We start from the raw sequence: 27,264 nt of genomic DNA, 5'->3' as shown, positions 1-27,264 counted from the left end.
TCCGCGCGAGAGCTCACACGCGCGCGCACACACATCAAGTACACTCTGTAGCCTAGCAACGACGCAACGTTCGCTCTGCGTGCCCGCTTTAGCTTGGTTGTTTTTATTGTTGGACAGTAAGCTGCATGCTTATAATAAAGACTGCGGGTAAAGCTATAATTTTAAATAATTTGAATTTCCTTTTGTCATGTAACCCTATAAGCTTAAGGTTAGGTTATACAGGGTGGTATTAGCTGTTTACCTAGCAACCCAAGCTAGCCCTTCTGCTGAGCTAAAGTAGCTAGCTGGTATTATTATACTAATAATAGTGCATGATATGCGTGATAAAGTTAGTGACCATAGTTAGTGGTAATTAGCGAGGTAATTGTTTTTGCTCTCTTATTCGACGACGCCTCGAAATATTGTCTAGAACATAGCTAATTTAAGTTACTTTAGATTTTTTTTTTTTACAATAATACTGACCTATTAATATGGTGTGTTAACCTACACGTTTATTACATGTGTAATAACTAGACTATGGCGCTCCTTTTGTTTGATTGATTTCAGAGATTTCAGGTTATAAAACGGCTACCACTGACTGACTATCTGTCTTGTGTATATTCAGATTTTATTTGCTTTTGTTCTCTTAGAAAAAGTCTAGGATGGAGAATTTACATCTCGTGGCCGAGGATGAAGATGATCTGTATTCAGGTTATAATGACTACAATCCCACATTCGACTCAGAGGTGTGTGAGTGTGTGTAGCATTGCGTGTACAATCTGTAGAGATCTAAAACAAATAATACACATCTATTAAATTGTAAGTTATTTATACCTTTATAACATTTTTTTCTATAGGAGCTGGACAATGATGTTGGCTTTCAGCAAGCTGTGAGGACGAGCCATGGAAGACGACCACCTGTAAGATCCACTGCGTTAATTAAACATTTGCTTACTACAGTTACAGATATTTAAGAATTTTAGAGCTGCATCCTCTGCATCTGCATCTGTTAGGACTTTTAATTAGAAAAACGCTTTTCAGTTGGCCTTCCTGCTTGGACACAACCTCTTTTCCATGTACTCATTTTGAGGGGAGAATATCAAGCTGTGAAAAAATATTTTCCACCTTTCTATTTTTTCTTTGTTGCATATTTGTCATATTTAAATGATTGAGATCATCAAAAAATTTTATATTACACAAAGATAACTTGAGTAAATACAAAATGCAGTTTTTATATAATGATTACTTTTTTAATTAAAAAAAATCTATCAATCTATCTATCTATTTATCCATCTATCCATAAATGTTGTACAGCATAGTGTGTAGTCTTCTACTTCTGTGTTATATATACAGCATGCTACCATAATATACATTTACTGAGCACTTTATTAGGAATACGCGGATGGGTCACAACAGGAGAAGATCATAGACCCAACCTACCTTGTTTCAGTCCAGACTGGTGGAGGTGGTCTAATGTGTGGGGAGCATTTCCTTGGCACTCTTTATGCCTGTTAATATTAATCAATTATCTCTTAAATGCCACAATCTATTTGAGTATTGTTGCTGACCATTTAAATCCCTCCAGGGTCACAATTGACCCATTTTCTAACATTTACTTTCAACATGATGATGAATGTCCCAAGCAAAGGTTGACTCAAACTAGTTTCGTCAGCAATTGGGAATTATTTTTGGCAACTTGTTATTGAGCGCATGTGTGATAGATATTTATTACAACCTATTTGTTCTAGATGACTGCAAAATATCCTGCCGCTCTTGCCGGAGGAAGACCCATAGGAACATCTTTTGGCGTAAGTAGCATAATTAAATTTAAATTAATAGATACATTTTAAACATTAAAAGATGTTAGGTAATAGGATATATGACATGCAGTATAGTGGAGAACGGGAGTACAGTCATGGTTGTTGAAAGACGCCTAAAGGTGAGAAAGAAAATGGTTAGCAAAAGTTGAACTTTTCCACGTTTTGTCACATTACAGCCACAAACATGAATAAATTTTATTGGAATTCCACGTGAAAGACCAATACAAAGTGGTGTATGTGGAAAAAAATTATTGAACTATAATTGAAGTTGAGTGGAAGGTACCAAATACCCAGAAGGCCTTAGTTCAAGAGGCCTTAATCCTCGCAGCCTGCACGACAAATTGAGGAAGTGAGAAAAACATGCAGGCAGAAGGCAGGAGTTAGATAATAGAGCAATAAGATAAGAAAACTAACATCAGGAAAAATAATAACCTGTAATCTTTAATAATAATACTAATAATATTTACTACGTTTACGCTTAAGATGATTAACGATGGTTGGGTAATGTAAATTAAAGAAAATGTGCAAAGTGTGACCCAAGAACAACCCGTACACACAGAGTGCAAAAAAGTTGTGCAACTTTATTGGAATGGAAAATTCAGAAAGTGCAGGCAGTGATCCAAAATATAAAAATAAACTTTCGGTTCTGCTTTAATTGGGACAAAGTGCAAAAAAGCCAGACTTCTGCTTTGAAAAACAGATAAACAAGATCAGATTTATCAAATTGTTAAGAAAAATATAAGAAGTATATCAGGTAAATTGTTAAAGTATTTATAATCTGATCACTGATCTTCAGCTGTATCATCATCCTCGCCCATCAGAGCTCGAATCAGACGCAAATTGTGACGATTTGGGTAAGGGAAGGTGTAGCCACCTGCTCCCAGAAGGAATCTTAGACGAGAAGATGGACGAGAAGAGCGCTGCCTGCGAACTAGAACAATAAATATTTTAGAACAATAAATAATAAAAATATATATATATATTAAATAAATATATGAAACAAATGCAATTTGCACATATTAAAAGAAATATAACAAAACAAAGCATACTGCAACATGCACAACTAAAAAATTAATTATCTCTTTACCAACCAGTAACCAAATTAAACTAATATTGTAATATACATATATGTATACATGTAATCATGTAATCTTGATTTTAGTAGTGTAAGTTCAAAACTGGCAAATAATCATGCAATGATTAGAGTAATGTGATTGTTTAAATTAACCTTATATTCCCACATAATATGGGAATAATAAGTACGTAGACAAAAATTAAATACTAACAAACATGATCAATTGATTGAATTAATCTGATTAAAGTCAGTTCAATACTTTAATCAGATTTAAGCTGATTAAATATACTTCAATGCTTATCTCAGTTAAAATATAAGGGAAAAAATCATTAAAATAATCTGTTAAATTAATTAGTTATAAGCATAATCTAAATGAATAACCAGAACATATGTTAAAGTACTAATGGACAAATAATTTCTATAAATGCTAAAAATCTCTAAAATAGCTAAAATCTCTAAAATATATAATGGACAGTTAAAAACAAATAAGACAAAATATACTGTGATGAGAATAATAAAAAATTAAATATAATTATGAAAATAAAACACTTACACATCTTGATGAGGAAATTTCAGAAAAATTGATTGCGGCTTCAACAAAACCTCAAGTCACCAGTGGTGGTCAATGCTCTGGTCAAAAAACAGGAACAAACCAAATTTTCTCCAAAAAAGGGAAAGCATAAGACTTCGTAGGCCCAGACTTAAATAAATATGAGATGAAAAAAAAAAAGGAAAAAAGGAGATTATGCAATTGGGAGGCGCTACATCAACCTAACCAACCTAACCTAGGCAAAATTGGCTTACATCTAATAAATATTAAGTGATTTCTTGACTTAAGGAGGAGCAAACAATGATGTAAGTGTTAAATGAAGGTATATAAACCATGTAAAATTAGGGAAGTTAGAGGAGGTGAGAGATAGACAGCTTCACAGTTTGTCTGTTTGTCTTTTGTCTGGCTGGCCCAGTGCTGTCCATTTACTTTTGGCTGCAATAAACTCTTTTGCTGTTTCAGTGCTTGAGTAGTTATTGATTTTGTTTTGGAAATTTGGCATAATACACAAAAAATTTGCCACGACATATACTCTTGAAAAGTGGAACGAAAATCATACATGATTTCAAACATTTTTTACAAATAAATAACTGCAAAGTGGGGTGTGCGTAATTATTCAGCCCCCTTTGGTCCGAGTGCGGTCAGTTGCCCATAGACATTGCCTGATGAGTGCTAATGACTAAATAGAGTGCACCTGTGTGTAATCTAATGTCAGTACAAATACAGCTGCTCTGTGATGCCCTCAGAGGTTGTCTAAGAGAATATTGGGGGCAACAACACCATGAAGTCCAAAAAACACACCAGACCAGTCAGGTATAAAGTCATTGAGAATTTTAAAGCAGGCTTTGGCTACAAAATGATTCTCAAAGCCTTGAACATCCCACGGAGAATTTTTCAAGCGATCATTTAGAAATGGAAGGAGTATGGCACAACTGTAAACCTACCAAGACAAGGCCATCCACCTAAACTCACAGGCCGAACAAGGAGAACGCTGATCAGAAATGCAGCCAAGAGGCCCATTGTGACTCTTGACGAGCGGCAGAAATCTACAGCTCAGGTGGGGGAATCTGTCCATAGGACAACTATTGCACAAAGTTGGGCTTTATGGAAGAGTGGCAAGAAGAAAGTCTTTGGTTCTACAAAGTATTGACTCAGGGGGCTGAATAATTACGCACACCCCACTTTTCAGTTATTAATTTGTAAAAAATGTTTGGAATCATGTATGATTTTCGTTCCACTTATCACGTGTATGCCACTTTGTATTGGTCTTTTACGTGAAATTCCAATAATTTTGATTTATGTTTGTGGCTGTAATGTGACAAAATGTGGAAAAGTTCAAGGGGCAGAACACTTTTGCAAGCCACTGTATGTCACAGGAGTAGAGAAAATCTATTAAAGAATATGTAAGTAATATTGCATGAGCAAGAAGTGCTGCATTTCAGCAATAATATGATACAATGGGATGATAGGATGATACACTGTTGAGGAACCCTTTTTTCCAGCAAACAACAGGCACACACAGATACAATTTAGAAAGACTAATCAGCCGGCAACCAGCCCTAAAAATGAGGCAACAGGGCTAACAAATAGGCCAGTGTGCCTCCACTTAAATACAACCGGTATATAAACATAAAAATTAAAATTGAGTAACTGACATTTCAGACATAGTATGGCAAAATATTTTATTTAGTTTTAAATGTTGTTTTGTTTATTTTTTTCTTTGTTCTTTATTAGCTACGAACAGCTATAGGTTCTTCAATGGGAAGGCCTATGACTGGAGCAGTGCCGGTAAGAACATCACTTTCTAGTGCGATGTTTTTTTTTTTTTTAATTATGTTTTCTTAATTTCTTTTTAGATTTAGAAAGTCAAAGTCTGATTATATCTTACTTTTTACTCAAGGATGGGGCTGCTCGTCCCATGACTGCAGTGCGTGCAGCAGGATACTCCTCCTCTTTGACTCGAGGTAAGTGTGAAAATGACAAATTTTACTTCTTAAACTGATATAACAGCTAAATTTTTGTTTATGGAATTTCATGCAGTGCTACATTTATAATTTTTACTTGGGAATATGGTTGTATCTGATTTGTTGGAGACTGCAAACATTTTCTTTTTTTTTAGGCTCCACTTTTGATCCACTTGGACAATCAAGAGGGCCAGCTCCACCGTTAGAAGCCAAAACTGAAGACACGTGTGTTATCTGTTCTGTTTTTCTTACGCCTAATTGATGTGAACTTCATACTCCATATGCATATTTATTTGCGTTGTAAAACAATGCTAAAGGCATCCAAAACAACCTTCTCCTTTGTACAGTTGATATTGAGATGCGTCTGCTACTTACAGTATGCGCTGTGAAGCCTTAATTTAGTTCAATTAATTTTTATTTGCTGAAAGCACCTTAACAGAATCAATAGAAAATTATGGAAATGAGTGAAACAATATTTATGAATCAAAATGATCAGATTGTGCCTGATAAGCAAGCCAAGGGCTATGGTGGCAAGCAATTGATGGCAATAGGAAGAAACCTTAAGAGGTACCAGACTCAACAGGGTAACTATCATCATTTGGGTAATAATGGAAAGAAGGAATTATTTTGCAGTGTTATCCATCTAAAAGTTCAATATAAACAAAAGATGTGTTTAAGTTAATATAGAGTCCAGTTCTGTATTTGAAAGTAGGAAATTCCAGTCCTAGGCTGGACTGCCTTTATGGTAAAGTGGAACTGTCCCCAGTCACCACACACATCCCAGGCAGACCACAGCTTTTTAACAGCTTTCATCTCAGGTGCTTTTATTTGGTAATTTTTGAGGGTAGTCATTCTAAATGAACTTCGTTACTGCAGCAGAGGAAAGTCTGGCCTTTCTTTGATGGCATGATCTTTATAATGGAGCTGGATGTTTTTTGCAAATGCACTTGACAATACTGTTCTTACAATAACTATTTCAGAGCAGCTGACTATTATGTCTTAAAATAACAAATGATTGATTAATTGTTGTTTGTAAATGAATTACATTTCATATGAGATACTTTAAAGTCTCCAGTATTGTTATAGAATATACAAACTAAAAATACTAAAGAAAAACAATTGGATTTTAAGTGTGTACACACTTTAGACTGGTAGTGTACATTTGTGCAGCCCATAGTATAAAGAATTTATGAACCATTTTCATGTTCAATTCAGGCCAGAAGAGAAGATTAAGATATTGGAAAAAAAAGTAAATGACTTAATTGAGGAGAGTTGTATGGCTCATGCAAATGGAGATCTACAGCTGGTAAGTAAAAAAGTTGACTTTAAAAAGCTTAGTGAGTTGTCTAAATGCAAAAAAAGTGTGTGGATTAGAACTTTTTAATTACTGTAACCATATAATTACATTTAATTGATGTAGATTTTGACATGTGCATCTCTGAATTACTCTACTGTTGTTATTTATTTTTATTTGTTGTTCATTTAGGCTCTAGAAAAAGCCAAAGAAGCTGGTAGAAAAGAAAGGGTGTTGTTGAGGCAAAGAGAGCAAACTGGCACTGCAGATCATATCAATTTGGATTTAACCTATTCAGTGAGTTTGTTTCTTATTAATCAAAACCACTTTAAAATGATATTGAATTTTAAATACTAATAAATACTGTGCTCCTGTTGTTCAGGCGCTGTTTAATTTGGCAAACCAGTACGCTAACAATGATATGAACACAGAAGCCTTGAACACTTATCAGGTCATTGTGAAGAACAAGATGTTCAACAATGCAGGTGATGTTATGGCTAATGTTTTAATTGATAAAAGTGGTTAAGCAGTTAAGCTGGTTAAGCAGTATAGACTGTGAAATTACTAGAGTGTGTTGGAACATTCTCTAAAAAATAAAGTACATCATAGATTTTTTATTGATAAAATGTTACTAACACAATTAACACAATTTGGTGTAGTGTTTAATTTAAAAAAAGTTACCAGTAATTCTAAATACCTATTTTTATATAAATTATATAGTCAAGATGGTAATCAACTACAATATACATTGCCCAGCCAAACAAAGTCACCACAAGTATTTACCTAAGCAAGAAGAGCCATTCATTACTGCAGGGATTAAAACGGTTCAGCTGGCAACAGATTATTTAACCCAGTGAGTATGTGAGTACTCACTTGGTTTAATTACTTGTAGTAAGAAGCTTTTCATTTCTTAAACAACTATGTCAGAGGATATATCCTGTGCTTGTGGCAAAGATGTTACTCTCTTTTAGAATAGTCTAAGGAGACTAAAACAACTTGAGGATATGTTGAATAATTATCCTAGAGGCGGAAATGTGGTCAGAAATACATCCAAAATAAGTGTTATCATTCAAATGCTTACTGAAGGCAAATTATAAAAAAAAACTATATACAGTATATGTTAAAAAAACAGCTATGTTTAATAGTGGAAATAAGAGCATTTTTACACACAATGCAGAGAACTCATGTAATTGGGACTAAACAGCTGTGTAGCTGTTGATTTGACCCAGAGCATAAAAAATGGAACATTTTAAAAAGATTATGTGGTCCGATAAATCCAGATTTATCTTGTTTCAGAGGGATGGGCGCATCAGGCTAAGAAGAGGGGTGAATGAAGTGATATACCAATCATGCCTAGTGCCTACCGTACAAGCTTGTGGGAGAAGTGTTATGACAAAAGGTTGCATTGGTTAATCCATCAATGGATTTTTTTTTTCCCTGATGACACAGGCATATTCTAAGATGGCAATGCCAAGATTCATCTGGCTCAAACTGTTAAGGAGTGATTTAGGGAGCTTGAGGCATCATTTTCACGTATGGATTGGCCACCACAAAATCCTGCCTTAACCTCATTCAGAATCTTTGGGACGTGATGGAAAAGACTTTACACATCGGTCCGACTCTTTTGTGACATTGCATATGCCTATGTGTAAAACAATGCCATGGCTGTAATCAAAGCAAAAATCATTCCAATGAAATATTAGTGTGTGACTTTTATTTGGACAGGTAGTATATGAAAGTTTCATGCATATCTTTAACCTGAATATTTGTTTGTTTGTTCTTTTTTCCAATATAGGACGACTAAAAGTTAACATGGCTAATATCTACTTTAAACAGAAAAACTACCCCATGGCAATAAAATTTTATCGTATGGCTTTAGACCAAATCTCCAATGTACACACAGAGATGAGGTAAGTTTCAAAAAAAGATCAGTTAGTATGCGTGCCCTGTGTAGTGTGACATCTGTTTAATGACTGCTTGCTGTTGACTGCTTGCTGTTGCATTCAACAGAATAAAGATCATGCAGAACATTGGTGTTGCATTCATACGCATGGGCCAGTACTCGGATGCCATAACCTCTTATGAACACATTATGAGTGAGAGTCCCAACATAAAAACAGGCTTCAACTTAATTCTGTGCTACTATGCCACTGGAGACCGTAAAATGATGAAAAAATCTTTCCAGAAACTAATCTCTGTGCCCCTGGGAATCGATGACGAAGAGAAGTACATCTCTACAAATGTAAGCTTAAAAAGAATGTAAAGCTTATTTTGCTGTTAGTGCTAAAATAAGTTGTAACTAATAGTAAGATTTTGATTAAATTAAACAGTGTGATCCAATTTTTTTTAGGATGACCCCCAGGCAAACTTACTGATTGAAGCGATCAAAAATGATGAGCTTCGAAAAATGGAAAGAGAAAGGTATCGGAAGGTTTTTATAAAGCCCTTGAAGCAGTAATTAAATATATTGTATATTTGTTCAAACCTGAAAAGAAAAACAAAGTTGAGAGTTTTTAAAATTCTGAAAAATAAAACATCACAACATTTTAATTATTCAATATTAAATATGTTGCATCTTGTAGCTAACCCAAATGTTGCTTATTGCTGATGATAAAAAATTTAATGAAAGCTTTGGTGCTAAAGGTGATGAAGTAACTGGAGACTTTATGACCATACTGTCTGTTGCTTAGGTTGGAACAGTATAGAATTGTCATTTGATGTTTTTCAAAATTAATACATTATTTGCTCTGTTGTAGAAAAGCTTTAGCTGAGAAGTACATCATGACTTCAGCAAAACTTATTGCTCCAGCCATTGAACCGACTTTTGCAGCAGGTTTTGACTGGTGAGTTTTACTGCACAATATGATACAGGGCTGTGCAAAAGTAACCTACTGTAAACTAACTTACTAGCCAAGATGACTACTACTTCCTCCTTTCGGGTGCTAATAATAGTAGAAGTAGTAGTAATAATAATAACAGCACATCAACAATTTATATGTGAGCTAAAGACAATTAGACAGTTATAACAAAGGATAGTTTTTTATTCCTGAATGGTGAATATGGTGAATGTGGTGCTTTGGTTCTAGGTGTGTAGATATGGTTAAAGCTTCGCAGTATGTGGAACTGGCCAATGATCTCGAGATTAACAAAGCTATCACCTACCTAAGACAAAGGAACTTTAACCAGGTAAGAGATAATAGACCTCCGCTATGTTGTTCTTGACCTAGCTTGTGTGTACTGTATGGATGAATATGAATGTGACATATTAGCGCACATATCTTTTTTTTTTAACCCCATTATCTGTTTCTTCAGTGTTTCACATATTTAAGTTCCACATTTTTTCTTTTTCTGCATTTCCATTTGCTTGCCTTTTGAGGCTGAGGTATGTGTGTATTGTTTCAGTTTATATCTTTGAATGAGTGAACTTGTGGTGCGATATGCCCCTCTCACTGCTCACATTTGTGGCAAATAAATTCAGTTGAATCCCAAATCTGGAATTGATCCAAGAACAGCTTTTGTTTCTTATTCTCTATAACTCTACACTTTAACTTACTTTCTTGAAGATTTGTAAATATGTTAGAACCATGTATTAAAGTTGAATAGTTGGCACTGAAAACCTATAATTAAGCAAGTATTTCTAAATACAACAGTTATCTGACACACTGGTACTCTTCTGCAGGCAGTGGACACACTGAAAACATTTGAGAAGAAAGACAGTCGAGTGAAGAGTGCTGCTGCTACCAACCTATCCTTTCTCTACTTCTTGGTATGTACTGTAGATATGTCAGTTCTGTAAAAGACAGATTTGGTAAATATACTGTAAGGCATCCTGTAATCAAAACCATGATTGTATTTCCCCCATTACATTTATTTAAATGTACATTAAATTATAAAGAAGTATATTAAATATAAAATATTTTACTGCTTATTGTTTAAGTGACTTGGAGGTACGAGTACATTCAGAAAGTGTCTAAAAATGTTTAACTTGGTTCAAGTCCACTCCTGTGGTTTCATGGTTGATTTCCAGGTCATTGTTGGAAGAAGAACCATCACTCAGATCTCAGTTGTTACTATTACAAAACTTATTTACAGCATTCTGTCACTGCATGATACTGAGGGGACTTTAAATAAATGTACAGTAAATAGGTTAAGAAGTGCCTTTTCAAATAATGTAAAAACACTGCAAAAAACTGCAGTGACTTGTTTGCATATTACTAAATTTGAGTGAATTTGTAACAGGCTTGTAATAATTTTAATTTACCTTACTTTTTGTATATTAATGATAAAATCTCATAAATTTTTTGGTGAACACAAGAATATGAGCGTTTTCAAATACTCTTTAAATTGCAATATATTACTTTTTATATATTGTATTAAATACTGTGAATTCACTTCTAACAGGAGAAGGATTTTGACCAAGCCGATCGCTATGCTGAATTGGCCATGAATGCTGACCGCTACAATCCTGCTGCTCTCATTAATAAAGGCAACACGGTGTTCGTGAAACAAGACTATGAGAAAGCAGCAGAATTTTTTAAAGAAGCACTTCGGAACGACTCATCCTGCACAGAGGCACTTTATAATTTAGGTCTTTAATTAAAGTTTTTAGAGGCTAATTTTCTCTTATCAATGTTACCTATTTGATGGACTTTTGGTACAATTCATGGAACATGCATGCATTGTTGTTCACCTGACTGAATTGGCAGCTTTGTGTTGACCAGTGCTTGCTTTGTTCCTGTAGGGTTGACCTATAAGAAACTAGGACGGCTAGAAGAAGCCCTCGACTGCTTCCTGAAGCTCCATGCCATCCTTAGGAACAGTGCGCAAGTTATGTATCAGGTGGCCAATCTGTATCCTTTTTTTTTTTTAGCAATTACCCAATTTACATATTTCAGAAATATTTACTAATGCTTAGTCCAATTAGTCCAATTTAATATATTTGTCTGAATTCAATGTAGCACTGCAAGGGTTTTGTTGAACTAGTTAGTTCTCTTTAAGTAGCCTTAGATATGAGATGTTGGAAGATCCTCACCAGGCTATTGATTGGCTCATGCAGTTAATCAGTGTCGCCCCCACTGACCCTCACGTACTGGCCAAACTAGGAGAGCTATATGACAGCGAAGGCGATAAGTCTCAAGCCTTCCAGTACTATTATGAGGTAAGAATTTAATTCCTCTGTACTGCTTAAAAACATTTTAGCTTAATTAACAATTAATAAGTTTTAAACATTTCTATTTTATAACTGTAGAAGTATAGTATAGTAAAAATGACTAAAGCCTTGATTATTCTCAGTCTTTCAGATACTTTCCATCAAACATTCATTTAATTGAATGGTTGGGAGCATATTATATTGACACCCAGTTTTGTGAAAAGGCAATTCAATATTTTGAAAGAGCAACACTTATCCAGTAAGTTATTGCCTATTTTTGAATGCAGTCTTGAATATATAGTACAGCATTGTATGTACAGAATACTGTTGTGATGAAAACAAGTGGGATATAATTTCCAACGTTTGTTGCTTAATTAACAAAAACTTTACTCCTACACTTGATTTTTTTCTTGCACCCAATCACCAATGTCTCTGTGCACTTGTTACTAACCCTCACCATATCCTTAACCCTTACCCCAGTGGTTCTCAAAGTGTGGGGCGCGCCCCACTAGTGGGGAATACAGATATGACAGGTGGGGCGAAATGAAGGGAATGAGGGAATTAGTGGAAAATAATAGGAAAGTACCTATTCTAATTCATGCTTTTCTTTATTGATTTATTTAATCTTTATTTTCTTTATCGGACACTCGAAACTAAATAATGACACACAAAGAAATGGATCATTAATACAAGTAAATTAAAATAACATCAGAGAAAAAGTGGAACAGTGGAATAGTGCAACAATAACGGTTTAACGTCGGCATGTTAATTGCAGAGGAACAATATATAAGGAAACATTCGGTATTATATATGTCATTTCATTTATTCCTATGTGTATTCTGATGTTTCTGTATTTTTGTGAAACATTAATATTTTATCAGGCGGTACTAGTCTGGCATTTCTAGTTTCCAGTGTGGCAACAAAGTAGCTTTTTGATCCTTAAGGCGCTGAACAGAAGGGAAGACCAATATTGTTCTACGCTTTTTGTTGGTGTGCGGCATTTTGCGATGATCCCTAAATCATTTGTTGTGCCGTAGAGAATAATGGTGTTTATGCTTTTAAACATGTATAATTTAAGGTGGATGTAGCTTAAACACAATGTAGAGAGGAAATATATCTGGGTAACTTATTTGCGGGTTTATTTACGCAGAAATTGAATTCGGAGATGCGAATATCAAACTAACTTTACCGTGGACACAAACGGGTGTTATTCGCTAAAATCCCCCCCTGCCACGGATTGCCCCCCTACATAATCTCTATCAAATATTATATTAGGACATTCAAAGGTTTATTATTATCGAATATATTATTACTATTATAATTAACCCTAGGCACGTGACACTCGTCGAGACCCAATGGTTTGCCCAAAATGATTATTTCATGGCACATTTATTTTGCAGGGGTTTGTCAATGTACAAATAACAAATTATTTATCACAAATTACATTAAATAAATATTGTTTGTGGTGAAAAATTACAGGAAAAGATTTTTATTATAAAATAAGCAATATAAAAATATACATGTGGTACTGTATATGAAAAAAATATATAATTTATATATTTTGCCCCCTATACAACCTTTTTTTTTAATATTGCTTACTTTATAATTAAATTCATTTGTTATAATTTGTAATTTGTAAACCAAAAACCTATGAATTTAGGTGGGCAATCCGTGGCCTAGGTCGGGGGCATTTTAGACCATAACACAGTAGCGTACTGTATGTAGTGAGCATAATAACGTCAATGGATACATTTGTTACATGGACCACAAATAAGCAGGTGATTCAGCATCATCAGCCTAATCAACCAAAAATCCAGCTGAAAAGAAAACATGATGAAGCCTATGTTGCGCTTGGATTCATGGTGGGGGTGGTGGGGCAGAGGAGAGACCCGTGTGTGTTTTGTGTCTTAAACCGCTGGCAGCAGACAGCATAAGAAAAAGTAGGAAAACACTTATCGACAACACACCCCAGTCACGTTAATAAGCCACTTAACTTTTTTGAAAGAAAGCTCTAGATAAGTGACAAAGTAAGCCTGTTATAACAATTGCATGTGTATTTTATCTGTTTTGAACTTGGTGTTATTTTATCTTACTGGTTTAGAAATTAATTTTTCAATAAATAGTACACTTGGCCATTTTCTTATCATTTTGTTGACAAGTGGGGCTTGAAAATTCGTCCACCCCCTTAAGTGGGGAATGACAGAAAATGTTTGAGAACCACTGCCTTACCCTAACCCCTTGGTTATTCTTCATTATATTGAATGTTATACCTTTGTCTGTCCTTTGCTACTGTAGTGCCCAAATGTCTCCTTAGGAACCAGTAAAATCCCTCCATCACTTCTTAATGATCAAATTTATATATATATATATATATATATATATATATATATATTTTTTTTTTATTTAAATATATTTAAATTATAATAGATAACCCCAATCTATTGTTTATTAGCACCAGAAAGTAGAAATTAATATATGCTTTCATTAAGATTGATTGATGGAATGTGTGTGTGTGTGTGTGCGTGTGTGAATTTATGTTATTATAAATTTTAGGCCAAATCATGTTGTATGGCAGTTGATGGTGGCTAGCTGCTACAGGAGAAGTGGTATGGCAATTTTTATGTAATTCTGTCAGCTTTAAGTCACCAGTAAACTCAACATGGTTTCTTGAGTCACAAATTCTCTCTTTTATTGGTTGATTCAGGAAATTATCAGAGAGCACTCGAGACCTATAAGGACATTCACCGCAAATTTCCTGAAAATGCAGAATGTAACTTACATACATGACCATTTTCTCTTCATTTACTTCTCAACATTTCACTCGATTAGGTATTGAGTTTCATGTGTGTTTTTATGTCATTTAGGTCTACGATTCCTTGTGCGGTTGTGCACAGATATGGGGTTGAAAGAGGTACAAGAATATGCCACCAAACTCAAAAAAGTGGAAAAGTTGAAGGAGATCAGAGAACAGGTACAGTGTCTGTTCCTTTTGTACCAGTGTCAGTGGGTCATGTCTTAGTACTGACTTGATAGGGGAAAATAAAGCAGAGAGAAATTGTACTTGAATGAGAAACAGCTGTTTCCAAATCAACAGGGACTTTTGGATCAGTAAGTGTGTTCAGAGAAAGGAATTATGTTGAGTGTCAGCAGCTCCTTTCCTGTTGAACATTTTGTCCTTTCTTCTTCTATGTCACAGTCTTTTGCTCATTGTGCTGTTCTCGTCTGCAGTGTCAGAGCAGCATTTGTTAATCCTTTTTTTCACACCTTATTGCATATGTATTCTGCTCACTGACCTTTTTTTTTTATCTCTGATTAGTCATGTGTTACTTGTTCAACTGCTTTGTATCTGTTTTTTTTCTCCTTCGTAGAGGGTGAAGTCAGGAAGGGAGAACAGTGCCCGAGGCCGAAGAGATGGCAGTGCTAGCAGTGGTGAGTGGACCACTCTTTTCCATACACGTCAGTCATTCTATTCCACAGTGTGCAATGTTCAACACTTTCTCTGATTTTTAAATCTGCTGTCAGATGCAATGAATCACAGAGAGTAGCTGCCCTGGTCCAAAGACCATGCACTCTGGAGGACTGTGGCTGTTTCTGCCATATTGTTCTAGTTAAAAGTTTTTTTTTAAATAAAAATCTTCAATCGTAAAATACACACAGTTCTCCAGATTAATTAAATTATAATTAATATACCAGTAAAACTAGAGACAGGATCATGGACACTCAAGGCTCAACCAGGCAGATGGGACCAAAAGCCAGCCTACCTAGTCCAATCCCACAGAAAACCTTATGCAGCACAAATCTCCAAACAAAGTAAATGCTGGCCATGATAGAAAGGCACCAGAACACGCAGTGTACCACAGCCCACCGCACTTGGGGCCCAGTGCGGACCGCTGACCTGGCCTCCAGCCTCCTCAGATCTCAATCTGATTGATGGGATGCACTGGACAAAAAAAAAACACATCATGAATCCAAATGAATTCTAACAGACCTTCAAATGGCTTGTGGAGTTACCTCTCCTGAAGGACCAAAGCTGCCAGGTGGCACATAAACAATATTGGGCTTTATGTTTCATATTGTAATGTTAAGGCTAATCGGTATAGAGCAGCAGCTACACAACAAAAAAGTTTGAAAATATTGTGGCAGCATTAATTTATGGACACTAGGTTTTGATATCAGGTTGTTTATGAAAATTTTAATTATTTTAATAAAATGATGTTGGAACAGTGTTGACTGCCAACATTGGGATAACGTTGAATTAATGACCCGAACACAATGTTGTAAATACAACAACAAAAAGTTTTATATATATATATATATATATATATATATATATATATATATATATATACATACAGTGGTGTGAAAAACTATTTGCCCCCTTCCTGATTTCTTATTCTTTTGCATGTTTGTCACACTTAAATGTTTCTGCTCATGAAAAACCGTTAACTGTTAATCAAAGATAACATAATTGAACACAAAATGCAGTTTTTAAATGAAGGTTTACGTTATTAAGGGAGAAAAAAAAATCCAAATCTACATGGCCCTGTGTGAAAAAGTGATTGCCCCCCTTGTTAAAAAATAACTTAACTGTGGTTTATCACACCTGAGTTCAATTTCTGTAGTCACCCCCACACCTGATTACTGCCACACCTGTTTCAATCAAGAAATCACTTAAATAGGAGCTACCTGACACAGAGAAGTAGACCAAAAGCACCTCAAAAGCTAGACATCATGCCAAGATCCAAAGAAATTCAGGAACAAATGAGAACAAAAGTAATTGAGATCTATCAGTCTGGTAAAGGTTATAAAGCCATTTCTAAAGCTTTGGGACTCCAGCAAACCACAGTGAGAGCCATTATCCACAAATGGCAAAAACATGGAACAGTGGTGAACCTTCCCAGGAAGACTTTGGAGTGGCCTAGTCAAAGTCCTGACCTGAATCCTATTGAGATGTTGTGGCATGACCTTAAAAAGGCGGTTCATGCTAGAAAACCCTCAAATAAAGCTGAATTACAACAATTCTGCAAAGATGAGTGGGCCACAATTCCTCCAGAGCGCTGTAAAAGACTCGTTGCAAGTTATCGCAAACGCTTGATTGCAGTTATTGCTGCTAAGGGTGGCCCAACCAGTTATTAGGTTCAGGGGGCAATTACTTTTTCACACAGGGCCATGTAGGTTTGGATTTTTTTTCTCCCTAAATAATAAAAACCATCATTTAAAAACTGCATTTTGTGTTTACTTGTGTTATCTTTGACTAATAGTTAAATGTGTTTGATGATCAGAAACATTTTGTGTGACGAACATGCAAAAGAATAAGAAATCAGGAAGGGGGCAAATAGTTTTTCACACCACTGTATATATATATATATATATATATATATATATATATATATATATATATATATACACCCATACACAGTGATATTCTCATGCTAGTTCTTTCTATTCTTTTTTTAAAGGGGGGATTGCTGTGTCTGGGATACACAAAACAATTCATTGTAGTATTGTAAACATAAATAAACAGAAAATTGAATGAGAGATTATCCTTTAATACTTGGGACAGCCATTGTGTAAAAGCGACATACAATACCTGTGCTTTGTGAAAAGTCTTGGCTTTTTTAGAGGTTGGACGTTGTGGGAACAGATGTTCAGTGAAATAAAAACTACAAATAAATGTTGAAATTCCGTTGTTTTCAGTTTAATTAACATTATCTCAATGTCATATTATAAGCAATTTTATAATAATTTAGTAGTTAAGCGAAGTTAATTATTTAATCATGCTCTAGTCCCCAGTGTTGAATTCCCACCTGTCAGCTGAATGAAGCATGTTTGTGTGAGAACCCTATGTGAGGTAGTTTCAAGCTGGCACCTGAATCCTGTAGGTGCCACTGAACATTTTAGTATAATTTTAAAGTTAATTTCTATATATTTCTATGTTTCCCCTTAATTCTTGGCCCTTCCTGTGACATCAGATATGGATATAAAACCAGGTGAGCATTACGTTCTGTTCACAGGATATTGTATTACTCTTAGTTGTATAACGCTTAGATTTTGAAATTTTTCCCCCTCTTGTGGAAAAAATAATTGCAAGCTACCTGCCGAAAAACATTTTATCATGTTTATGCTTTCACATGCTCACCTCTTTCTCAGGTTTGACTGTGAATTATATGAACATTATCCTCTATAATAACCTGTTAATTGTACTAGGTCTTGCCGATAAAATGTCTTTTTAAAGTATATCGATATATTATAAAACGGGATTTGGGATGAAGCAATACAGTTTATATTGCTATAATTTGATGTTGTGTTACATGATCCATTTTATCTGTGAATCTGGACAGTTTTTGCATCTCTCCTCTCCTACATTCATAGTATAGCCCTGCCCAAATGACTTTCCATTTCGTGCAATCACAAATGGATAGCGTCACAATTAAATGGCAGGAGGTTTAATTAAAGTACAATGTGTAAAATATTCTTCATTATCAGTGCTATAAAACTGCAGTACAATGAGTTTGTTATTCTTTGTGCCAAGATGCCTTCACGTCTGAAAAGTATTTGCCTCAAAAGAAAACACATTCAATATGCACTTGATTATGTATTTATTTCTCTCTATGACAACTTTGGGAACGCCCTAGTTTACCTCAGTAAAAATGTAACTCTTTGGTCAGAGTAAGTAAGCCTGTTGTTATTTTTGTTTAGTTTACATTTTTATTGTTGTTTTTAACTCTATATTAATCAGTCTGTTATTGCTGTTGGGGCCAGTTAAAGGAGCATTCTCACTGATATCTTATTTTTATTTAGTATAAGCTATTTATTTTACATCTTGTTTAATTTCCATATGTTGCATTAACATTTCACATATTTCAAACAGGGAATAAAAACTTTGACTTTGCAATATATTTTTTTTATCACAGTCTGTTTTAATAAAAATACATGTAATTTCTTACATGTGACTTATTGTAAAAAATACAGTTTTTTATATCACAATAAATACTGAGATATAATTTTTTTCTGTTCCAAGTCTTTGCTTTAACACAAACACTTCCTATTTGTATGTTTTACCTCTCTAAGGTAAAACGCACACCTGCACTAAAGTAAGACAGAGTTAAGTGTGGCACAAAACATTCTCTTAACTGCCATATCAACTTCCCTGTGGAAAGTTTGAAGTGACCTAAATAGCCGCCATATAAACGTACAGATCTGGCCAGATTAGGCTGGTTAAGGTCTGATGGAAATGACTGTAATAAACTCAATCACGACATGACTTCCAAGACGTGAATCGCAAGAATGACAAATGTATGACATTGAGTACATGCAAACTCACAGACCAGAGGCGGGACTTGAACCCTCAACCCTGTAGGTGTTAGGCCACAGTACCAATAACTATGCCACCATGATGCCTGCTTTTATTTTTTCAATTATTATTTTTTGTAAATGAATCGAACAGCTTTTAGTAGACATTTGAGCAATTGTGCAGACAGTAATTAACATTGATAATTTTCATGTATTCAACCTCTTTCTGCGTGTGTCTGTTAGACAGTGGGCAAAGCAGCCGTGGTGCAAGTGCCAAAGGAGAGAGGCTAGATGTCAAGCTGAGGTCACTTCCAGGGTCCCACGAACCTTATGAAGCAAGCACTTCTGGGGAAATAGGTGAGCTGTAACATCTTTCATACAGCTGAACTTGAGAAGATTCTAAATTGGAATTTTGTATTAGACATCACATGGAATGTTCTGTAAACTATGAGTATGACATACACAAACAGGACATACTGTACATTAGTGACCCTAAAAGCCAAAGAGGGCATATTGCTCCAGTGTTTATACTTGCCAGAAATGGACCCCCTGGGGCTTTGTATTGTTTTGTTCCATTTTCAGACATTCAACAGGCACCTCATTAGGAACATTATACCCAAATCTCCACCGGTCCGCACTGTTGAGACAAGGCAGGTTGGGTCCATAGAGACACTTTTCTTAGCACCAAAGTCTGAGTGTACCATCTGTGTGCCTCAGAAGAAACCAAGAGTCATTAGACCAGGCTACTGTATGTTTTTCTCCACCTGTCTAGTTTTGGTGAGCATTTGCCTAGTGCTGCCTCAGTGTTCTGTTCTTGACAGATGTGGTGTACAATGTGGTCGTTCTGCTGCTGTAAACTAATTAATCTTAAGGTTCAGTGTGTTGTGCATTATGAGATATTCTTTTGCAATTGTATAAGGAGGTAGCTTAAGCCTTTCGGTCAGCTTAAACCAGTCAACGTCTCTTATTAACAAGGTGTTTCCATCCACAGACCTGCCATCCACTGGAGGTTATTTCTTTATTGCATTCCTTCCATATGATTAGAAATGAGTGGTACAAGTGTTCCTACTGTAATAAAGTGATCAATGAGTGGAGATCACAATATAAACTGTGCATATCGGAAGGTTATATGTGTATTATCATTTTGAATTAGCTTTCGAGTCACTATGCTATAATTTTTTTTCTGTTGTTTCTGGAGTTATGTGTTAACTCTACCATTTAAATATTCTTTACCCAAGCTGTCAGTAAATCTGTAACTCACTTTTAGCATAGAGGAACTAGAGATCTCGTTTGCTAAAGGAGTCTGTATATTTTGTCAGCTTCGCACTTTTGCTTCTGGCCCAGCTACATAACACATTCCTTGTTGCAATGTCAGATTTTACAGATCAATGTTATCCTGTTAACATGTGTCTGCAAGCTATTCATAGGATAGATGTAATATGGGGAACACCTCGGTATACTGCCAAGGCAATATTACACTTTCTGAGAATGTACAAATGAACACACTACTGCAATCCTATTTCCAGATGCTTCTTATGTTGACCCTTTGGGGCCACAAATAGAAAGACCGAAGACTGCAGCAAAGAAGCGCACAGAGGAAGACGAGTTTGCAGACGAAGAGTTGGGGGACGACCTGCTGCCAGAATGACTGGCTGTCTGTGTGCTGTGCTCTCAGCATATGTATTTATTTAAGAATGTTTCCTGTAGTACATGTTTAACCATAATGTAACTAAGTGAACATCCTACATTGGTATGAACTAGTTTTTATTAGGGAATATGCTTGTTCCAGGTCACTGAACACACTGTTGGATAGACATATTTGAAATGCTCGTAAATTCATATATAATGTTATTTTTGTAAACAGGTGGGTAGAATAACATTCTCATTAAACTTAAAAAGTGATGTTTTTTTTCTCTTTTTTTGTTGTTGCACATTTTCAACTGTTTGAAATATGGAATTTTGGCTTTAGATTATAGGCTACAGTGTTTGGAAAATTTATTTTTTTTTAAAAAGGGGTGAAAACAGGCATTTCCTCCGTTCGTTAGACCGTAAACATCGAGGTCTGATTCTCCTTCGACCCTTTCTAAATTCAGAGAACTTGGCAGAGAGCATCCTGCTGACGCGACTGACAGAAACTGACGGCAGTCTGGGAGTTTTCACGCAGCGTCATTAGGGTTTGGTGAACAGAAGCCTTACTGCACTGATTTGTCAAAAAAGCACGTAACTGTAGGAATATCGCTCTTTAGTAGTTTATATAATGTGTACGTTTTTGAAAAGAAACTAAGAATGCGCTAAAAAACATCAAAACGGGAAAAGCGGCTTGAAGAAGCTACGGAACGCCTGGTGAAGAGAAGTTCTTCATAGACACATCACAGTTGAACTCGGTAAAGTTCCTAGACGCGCGCGTGTCCGTGCCGTGTGGAGAGAAGCATGCGCAGAGGCGAGGTGTTCGTGGCGCTGCTCCTGGCTGTGCTGAGCTCTGCGGCGCGCGGAGGAGTGAAGAGAAACCGGAGAATGTGTACAGATCTTCCCGAGGAGATTCTGGAGCAGAGGTTCGGTCGCCTGTCTGTCGGAGTTCTCAGCGCTTTCCATCACACACTCCAACTCTCAGCCGAGCCTCAGAACCTGAGCTGCCCCTCAGCATCAGCTCTCCTGCAGCGCGTCAAGAGCTCGAGCGTCCCGGTCAATCTGCTCAGTCTTTCCCCGTGGGCGTACAGGTAGCGTGCACTTCCTTTTCTATCGCTTTGATTGATTAATTAATTAGTTAAATTAAGAGTAACACAAGTAAACCACAAGTTCTTTGTCCGACTCCAGATTGAAACACGACCCCTCGCGCTACCCCCGCTATATTCCCGAGGCGTACTGCCTGTGTAAGGGCTGTCTGTCGGGGCCGAGCGGTGAGGAGACCGAGCACTACCGCAGTGTTCCCGTGTTCGTACCCACCGCCGTGCTGCGCCGCTCACCCACGTGTGTTGGAGGCCGACGTTCCTACACAGAGAGCTACGAGTCCATACCGGTAGGCTGCACGTGCATACCGGTGAAAATGACCGAGACAACTACACACAGGAGCAATCAGAGGAACCGGACAGCCGTGCACAACCCCAAGAAGCGAGAAAAAAGTCGCAAACTTAACCACAGGGCCGCTGTTTAACCAAACTGCACATGCTGCTTAAAATAAAAACCATTTCAACACCAGCTACGTTCACACTGCAGGACAAAAGTGCCCTAAAATCTGTTTGTTTGGTTAGCCCTGTCGCTTTGTACCTCCAGGGTTCGCCTCTGGTCTGCGTGCATGGAGTTTGCATGCTTGGTGGGTTTATTCCAGTTTACTCCCACAGTCCGAAGACTTGCAGATAAGCCTAACTGGCATTTCCAAATTGCCCGTTCTGTATGAATGATCGTGTTTGCCCTGTGATGGATTGGCACCCTGTCCAGGGTGTACCATGCCTTGTGCCTCAAGTCTCCTGGGTTAGGCTCCAGGCCTCCACAATACTGTACATACAGGATTAAGCAGTACAGACAATGATGAGTGTTTGTTTACCCCAAAAAACAAAAGAATAAACAGCACACATCACATGCCGTTTGATCTTTTCAGTTCTGATGTGGCCCAGTTCCATATGTGGTTGTGAATTAGGTCTTATTTTTCCAGTGTGACTTCAATCAAATTACAATCCATGCAATTTTTGTCAAGTCAAGTTTACAGTAGGAAAGATGGAAGATGACGGAAGAAATAATAACTGTAATTGGTGGGATAGTGAGGTAACAACAGCCATCATAAACACAAACACATTGGTGTGATGTTGCCGTACAAGCAAAACTAGAAAGCTAGTATCATAACCGCTCTGTGCTTGAACAGATTTTAAAAGAAATATCTGAACTTGACCATAGGAGAACTTGAATGCATTGAAACAAAAAAAGGATGAATCTAAGGACAAATTAAAGCTCTCATGACCCGTTCATCCATTTGCGCATGAAGGTCAGTTTAAGAAAGTGGTCTGTTCAGACTAATGTCAAATAAAGTATACAGGTCACACTGAAAATATTGTGAACAGTCTAACTAAAACCAATAATAATGATAATAATAAATCAGATTTGGTCAGCAAATTGGTTATTGCTCACTTTTGTCTGCTGTGTGAACAGAGCCAAAGTCTTGTATTTGATGTAACCTGTTTTTTTTTTTATTGTTAGTCAGGTTACTAAACCATATATCATTATAATGCTGCTGAAGGAATTATAGTATCATATCTGAATGCACTGTATAGGTGATATGTCTATATTCTGCATATTCATATTCAGAATTATTATATGTACACGCATGCATATGATTAAGCTAAAAAGTGATAGGCATTTTTGTGAATGTGAGTCGTTTAATATGGCAGTGCTACATTTTCTACATTAAGTATCAGAAATGCATTTGTTTTCACAGAGTCATGGTTCTATTGTTTATTATATTTACAATTCATGATAATCATGATAAAAATGTTGCTCAAGCATTAAAATATAAAACCCCTATGGTAAACCGAAATGGTCCAATAACAAATCTCTGAACTGTTCATAACAGGCTTTACTTTATGGTCCCATTCGAAGCCTAGAGGAGACCTGACTCATAGTTAACATAACACCTGAATTCATTAGCAAGATTGTGATTATGCTTGGGTAGATAACTGCATATCTTCACATCCATAAATCTTCCTGCATGCTCTTCCATAATAGCCCCTAAAATTCAAAGGAAAATATGTCATAAATCAAGCGAATTGTGAGTCACTGGCTGAAATTAAAAAAATTCTGGAAAGATTTCATTGAACCTTGTTTGAGCTAGACTCCACTAACCTGTACAGAGCAGGATTTTTCCCTTGGTAAGGTATTTTACTGTGAGTGCCACCTTGCTCAGGCACTCCTCAGATAGATATGGAGGGTCAGCAACAACGATGTCAAAGCTCTGTGGGAGGACACTTTCAGACAAACACAGCGGGTTGTTGTAGTCATAAAAGATGAAATCATCACCATACGCAGCGAATCGGCGGTCAAACTCGAGCAGCATGGCGGACACACAATGCGACCCATCTAGGTTCTCAGATTCCAGCTGCTTCAGCTTCTGGTACACGCTGGGTGCACTGATGCATGCTATTCTGAAGGCCACAAGCAACATAACTGGAATCATTCATCAATATATTATCATATACTGTATACAACCTTTATTCTGAATGTCTAAATAAGCTAAAGGAAACTTAGAAACTATAAAACCCTTGCCTGCCAGAGACATGGTTTTAGAATGTTATGTTTATAGATAAAATAAAAATAAACTAACCTCCCTTGTTTTCCTGCTTGCTGTAAGGCTTCCTGAGCCAACCGTGTAGCTGTCTCATCACTGTACCAGAACTGGCTCATCCGCTGGTTAGAAATATAAGAAAATAATAACAGCAATTTAATTAATATTAATATACAGGAACCTATATAACATAATAAAAATCATCTGATCATTGTGGATCTTAGTATTAGACAAATATAACCTTAAAGGAAAAACCCACATATAGCTTTTTTTCATTATGTCATTATTTATTTAACAAAAATGAAGCCAAAAAGAAAAAACAAACACGTAGGTAATATACATGTAGGCAAAAATAAGTACATCGCTAAAATTCAATATCTTTAGATTCAGCTTTAGCAGCAATAACAAAGTAATAATTTCCTGTATGATTTATTAGACTCTATATCTATATATATATAGATATTTAAAAAATACTTTTGTCCACATAAAAACGCTGTTCAGTACTGTTAAGAACATCCCTAATCAACAGGGAGCCAGACAAAACGTCATCATCAGTTGCACTTTGTAGAAGTCCGACGAGTCCAAAACCGCTGTCGCTGACTGCAGGGTCTGTGTCTTAGGAGTTCTGTATGTAGCAGCAGTGAGCTTCGTACAGTAGTACATAATTAACTTAACATAATGTGTGACTAACTGCACATGTATGTACACGCATGTAAAGATTCCAGTAAGCAATGTTAACACAATCACTAGCTTACTGTATGTAAGTCCACTATTGCACAAAATATCCTCATAAACAAAACTGACGTAAAATAAAGAAGATTACACACATTGCTACACAATGACTTCATCCGCACACCAGGTGACGTCACAACAAGCCAAAATCTCCGTTTCCCCTGTTTACACACCACCACTAAAAACGGAGTTTTGGAAAATCTTAATTTGAACAAAGTTTTTCAAAAACTCTGTTTTCAACGACCAACACTGCGTTTTCATGTGGACAAAAAGCCAAACCGCAGATAAAAATCAGTTTTTTTTTAAAATACACGGCTACGTGTGGACATGGCCTCTTGTCACTAAAGTTTCTGGGCATTCATTCATGCACAACTATCTTACATAATCTCCAGTGTTTAGCACTTAATCCAAATCTTAATGTGAAGGCTAAAACAACAGGCTGGTAAGGAGAGTGTGTATATGAGAGTGTGTATATACGGTTTGCATTTACAGTTAAACACAATTCTAAATTATTAAATTCTAAATAATTATTAATATTATTGAGATGTCCTGGGATAAAGTCACAATTGAGAGATGACAATATATAAACCTGGAATTATATGTTTCAAGGTTAATTTATTCCCTATTATTTTTCAGTAAAATGAAGCTCTGGATGTAAAACACTGTGTAAGGAGTAGCAGGACAAGTGAAGCGCCTGCAGTCTCACTCACCCAGTCCTCCTGCACGGCGCCCACAGTGTAGCTGTGTCTCAGTGCCGAGTGTCCTGCTTCACTCTCCGCGTAAAACTCCTGCAGAGCCGCCAGAGCCGCAGCCGAGAGCTGAGGCACATCATCATCTTCATCATCACGGTCACTCATGACGGAGGGAAGCACCTACAGGGAACTCTACACACACACACACTTCAGTAACACTTCTGTTCTCTTCTCCTCACTCTCACCCAGCTCTGCGTATTTATTTATAATACATACAGAGCTAATTTAGTGTAAAATTACTGACGCTCCGTATTATAAACGCGCAGTATGACTTACCGTACTACAGTATGAGGAGAATATATTAGCCCACAGCAGCATTACATGCTAACCATCATGTTTGCAACCCGCACGCGCTGAGTAAAGTACGGCAGACGTTAAGGGACAAACTTGCTTGGTCCTCCGCTTTGCTAGACGCTGTGCGACGAGCTCGAGACTGGCATGTCATGTCAACCGTTATATATTTATTAATTTATACTTTTTCCTTCGACAGTCAGGCAACCACATAAACAATACAAAACAAAGACAATACATTGAACTACAAGTATTTACACTGGCGAATTAGAACAGTGAAATAAATTGCAAGTTTTTATTGCCTTTTATTGCCAAGTGTCTCCTGTAACAGTTTAATTCATTATAAAAACAAACCAAAATTTGATTATGGACTCATTACATTCATTTAACTTTGTGAATGTGATATTTCACAAGGATGATACCACTTTATCCAGCATCCAGGGTTGTGGGGGGTCTAGAGCCCATCCCAGGAGAAATGGGGTACACCCTGGAACTGCACACACGCTCATTCACACATTACAGGACAATCATGGAATCCCAATCTGTTTGCTTTTGGACCGTGGGAGGAAATTGGAGTATGGATGTATAGGATCAAGTACAAGTCCATCAGAGGGACGACCCCTGTTAGATGTTTTGGAGATAAAGTCAGAGAGGCCAGATTGAGTTGGTTTGGACATGTTCAGAAAAGAAAATATGAATATATCGGTAGAAGGATGTTAAGGTTGGAGGTCTAGAGGAAGAAGAAGAAGGAGATTTATTTATGTAGTGAGAGTGGACATGAAGTTAATTGGTGTGAGAGAAGAGGATGCAGAGGATAGGGTTAGATGGAGGCAGATGATTTGCTGTGGCGACCCCTGTAAGGGAACAGTCGAAAGACTAAAAAGAAGAAGGAAACCGGAGTAAAACCCATCAAGTACAGTGAGAACATACACACTTCATGCACACAAAGACCTGAGTCGGGAATCGGACCTGGAGGTGCAAGGCGACAGTGTAAACCACTAAGCTGCCGTGCCACCATAATCAATTAAATAATAAAAAAATAAATCCCCGTTTGGTCTGTGTGTGAAGTTAGTGGGTGGGTGGGTTTCCTCCCACA

At 36.6% G+C, this 27,264-nt stretch overlaps 3 protein-coding genes and 1 long non-coding RNA gene across 6 annotated transcripts; 2 read left to right on the top strand and 2 right to left on the bottom strand.

Moving 5' to 3' along the window:
* Positions 1-47: 47 nt before the first annotated feature.
* On the top strand, positions 48-21,034 carry ift88 (intraflagellar transport 88 homolog). Of its 3 annotated transcripts, none has more exons than XM_053497061.1 (26): positions 48-147; positions 630-725; positions 837-899; positions 1,728-1,787; positions 5,159-5,212; positions 5,325-5,388; positions 5,544-5,613; positions 6,604-6,694; positions 6,875-6,979; positions 7,065-7,167; positions 8,478-8,592; positions 8,693-8,924; positions 9,033-9,103; positions 9,439-9,525; positions 9,769-9,868; positions 10,362-10,448; positions 11,084-11,270; positions 11,424-11,532; positions 11,690-11,840; positions 11,975-12,090; positions 14,385-14,437; positions 14,536-14,601; positions 14,696-14,802; positions 15,200-15,260; positions 19,368-19,481; positions 20,651-21,034. In XM_053497061.1, the coding sequence occupies exons 2-26, from the start codon at positions 642-644 to the stop codon at positions 20,770-20,772; spliced, it is 2,472 nt and encodes an 823-aa protein (XP_053353036.1). In that variant the 5' UTR covers positions 48-147; positions 630-641; the 3' UTR covers positions 20,773-21,034. The 3 variants fall into 3 exon arrangements, with proteins under 3 accessions (XP_053353036.1, XP_053353038.1, XP_053353037.1); XM_053497062.1 differs by having other exon boundaries at positions 57-147; positions 636-725; XM_053497063.1 differs by lacking the exons at positions 19,368-19,481; positions 20,651-21,034 and adding an exon at positions 17,804-18,659.
* On the bottom strand, positions 2,361-3,791 carry LOC128524484 (uncharacterized). Its single transcript, XR_008360534.1, has 2 exons — positions 3,428-3,791; positions 2,361-2,730 (listed from the first exon to the last, which is right to left on the bottom strand). It is a non-coding gene; the product is annotated as an uncharacterized LOC128524484 (long non-coding RNA).
* Positions 21,035-21,145: 111 nt separating the features above from the next.
* Positions 21,146-23,424, top strand: il17d (interleukin 17d). The gene is made up of 2 exons (XM_053495781.1): positions 21,146-21,841; positions 21,939-23,424. The coding sequence occupies exons 1-2, from the start codon at positions 21,555-21,557 to the stop codon at positions 22,273-22,275; spliced, it is 624 nt and encodes a 207-aa protein (XP_053351756.1). The 5' UTR covers positions 21,146-21,554; the 3' UTR covers positions 22,276-23,424.
* A 113-nt stretch (positions 23,425-23,537) lies between these two features.
* On the bottom strand, positions 23,538-26,304 carry eef1akmt1 (EEF1A lysine methyltransferase 1). The gene is made up of 5 exons (XM_053495779.1): positions 26,154-26,304; positions 25,836-26,009; positions 24,433-24,515; positions 23,955-24,253; positions 23,538-23,840 (listed from the first exon to the last, which is right to left on the bottom strand). The coding sequence occupies exons 2-5, from the start codon at positions 25,980-25,982 to the stop codon at positions 23,713-23,715; spliced, it is 657 nt and encodes a 218-aa protein (XP_053351754.1). The 5' UTR covers positions 25,983-26,009; positions 26,154-26,304; the 3' UTR covers positions 23,538-23,712.
* Positions 26,305-27,264: the final 960 nt, after the last annotated feature.

This window comes from Clarias gariepinus, chromosome 5, assembly GCF_024256425.1.
Source record: "Clarias gariepinus isolate MV-2021 ecotype Netherlands chromosome 5, CGAR_prim_01v2, whole genome shotgun sequence".
NCBI lineage: Eukaryota > Metazoa > Chordata > Actinopteri > Siluriformes > Clariidae > Clarias > Clarias gariepinus.
This window is presented reverse-complemented; position numbering and strand designations above follow the sequence as displayed.

What these genes read in the sequence shown, in the direction of transcription:
- ift88 (XM_053497061.1), top strand. Translation starts at nt 642, where the DNA reads ATGGAGAATTTACATCTCGTGGCCGAGGATGAAGATGATCTGTATTCA. An exon ending in AATGTACACACAGAGATGAG is followed by an intron (nt 8,593 to 8,692) that starts GTAAGTTTCAAA and finishes TGCATTCAACAG; the next exon opens with AATAAAGATCATGCAGAACA. An exon ending in TAGCTGCTACAGGAGAAGTG is followed by an intron (nt 14,438 to 14,535) that starts GTATGGCAATTT and finishes TGGTTGATTCAG; the next exon opens with GAAATTATCAGAGAGCACTC.
- eef1akmt1 (XM_053495779.1), bottom strand. Translation starts at nt 25,982, where the DNA reads ATGAGTGACCGTGATGATGAAGATGATGATGTGCCTCAGCTCTCGGCT. An exon ending in CAAGCAGGAAAACAAGGGAG is followed by an intron (nt 24,254 to 24,432) that starts GTTAGTTTATTT and finishes TGTGGCCTTCAG; the next exon opens with AATAGCATGCATCAGTGCAC. An exon ending in AAAAATCCTGCTCTGTACAG is followed by an intron (nt 23,841 to 23,954) that starts GTTAGTGGAGTC and finishes TTTGAATTTTAG; the next exon opens with GGGCTATTATGGAAGAGCAT.
- il17d (XM_053495781.1), top strand. Translation starts at nt 21,555, where the DNA reads ATGCGCAGAGGCGAGGTGTTCGTGGCGCTGCTCCTGGCTGTGCTGAGC. An exon ending in CTTTCCCCGTGGGCGTACAG is followed by an intron (nt 21,842 to 21,938) that starts GTAGCGTGCACT and finishes GTCCGACTCCAG; the next exon opens with ATTGAAACACGACCCCTCGC.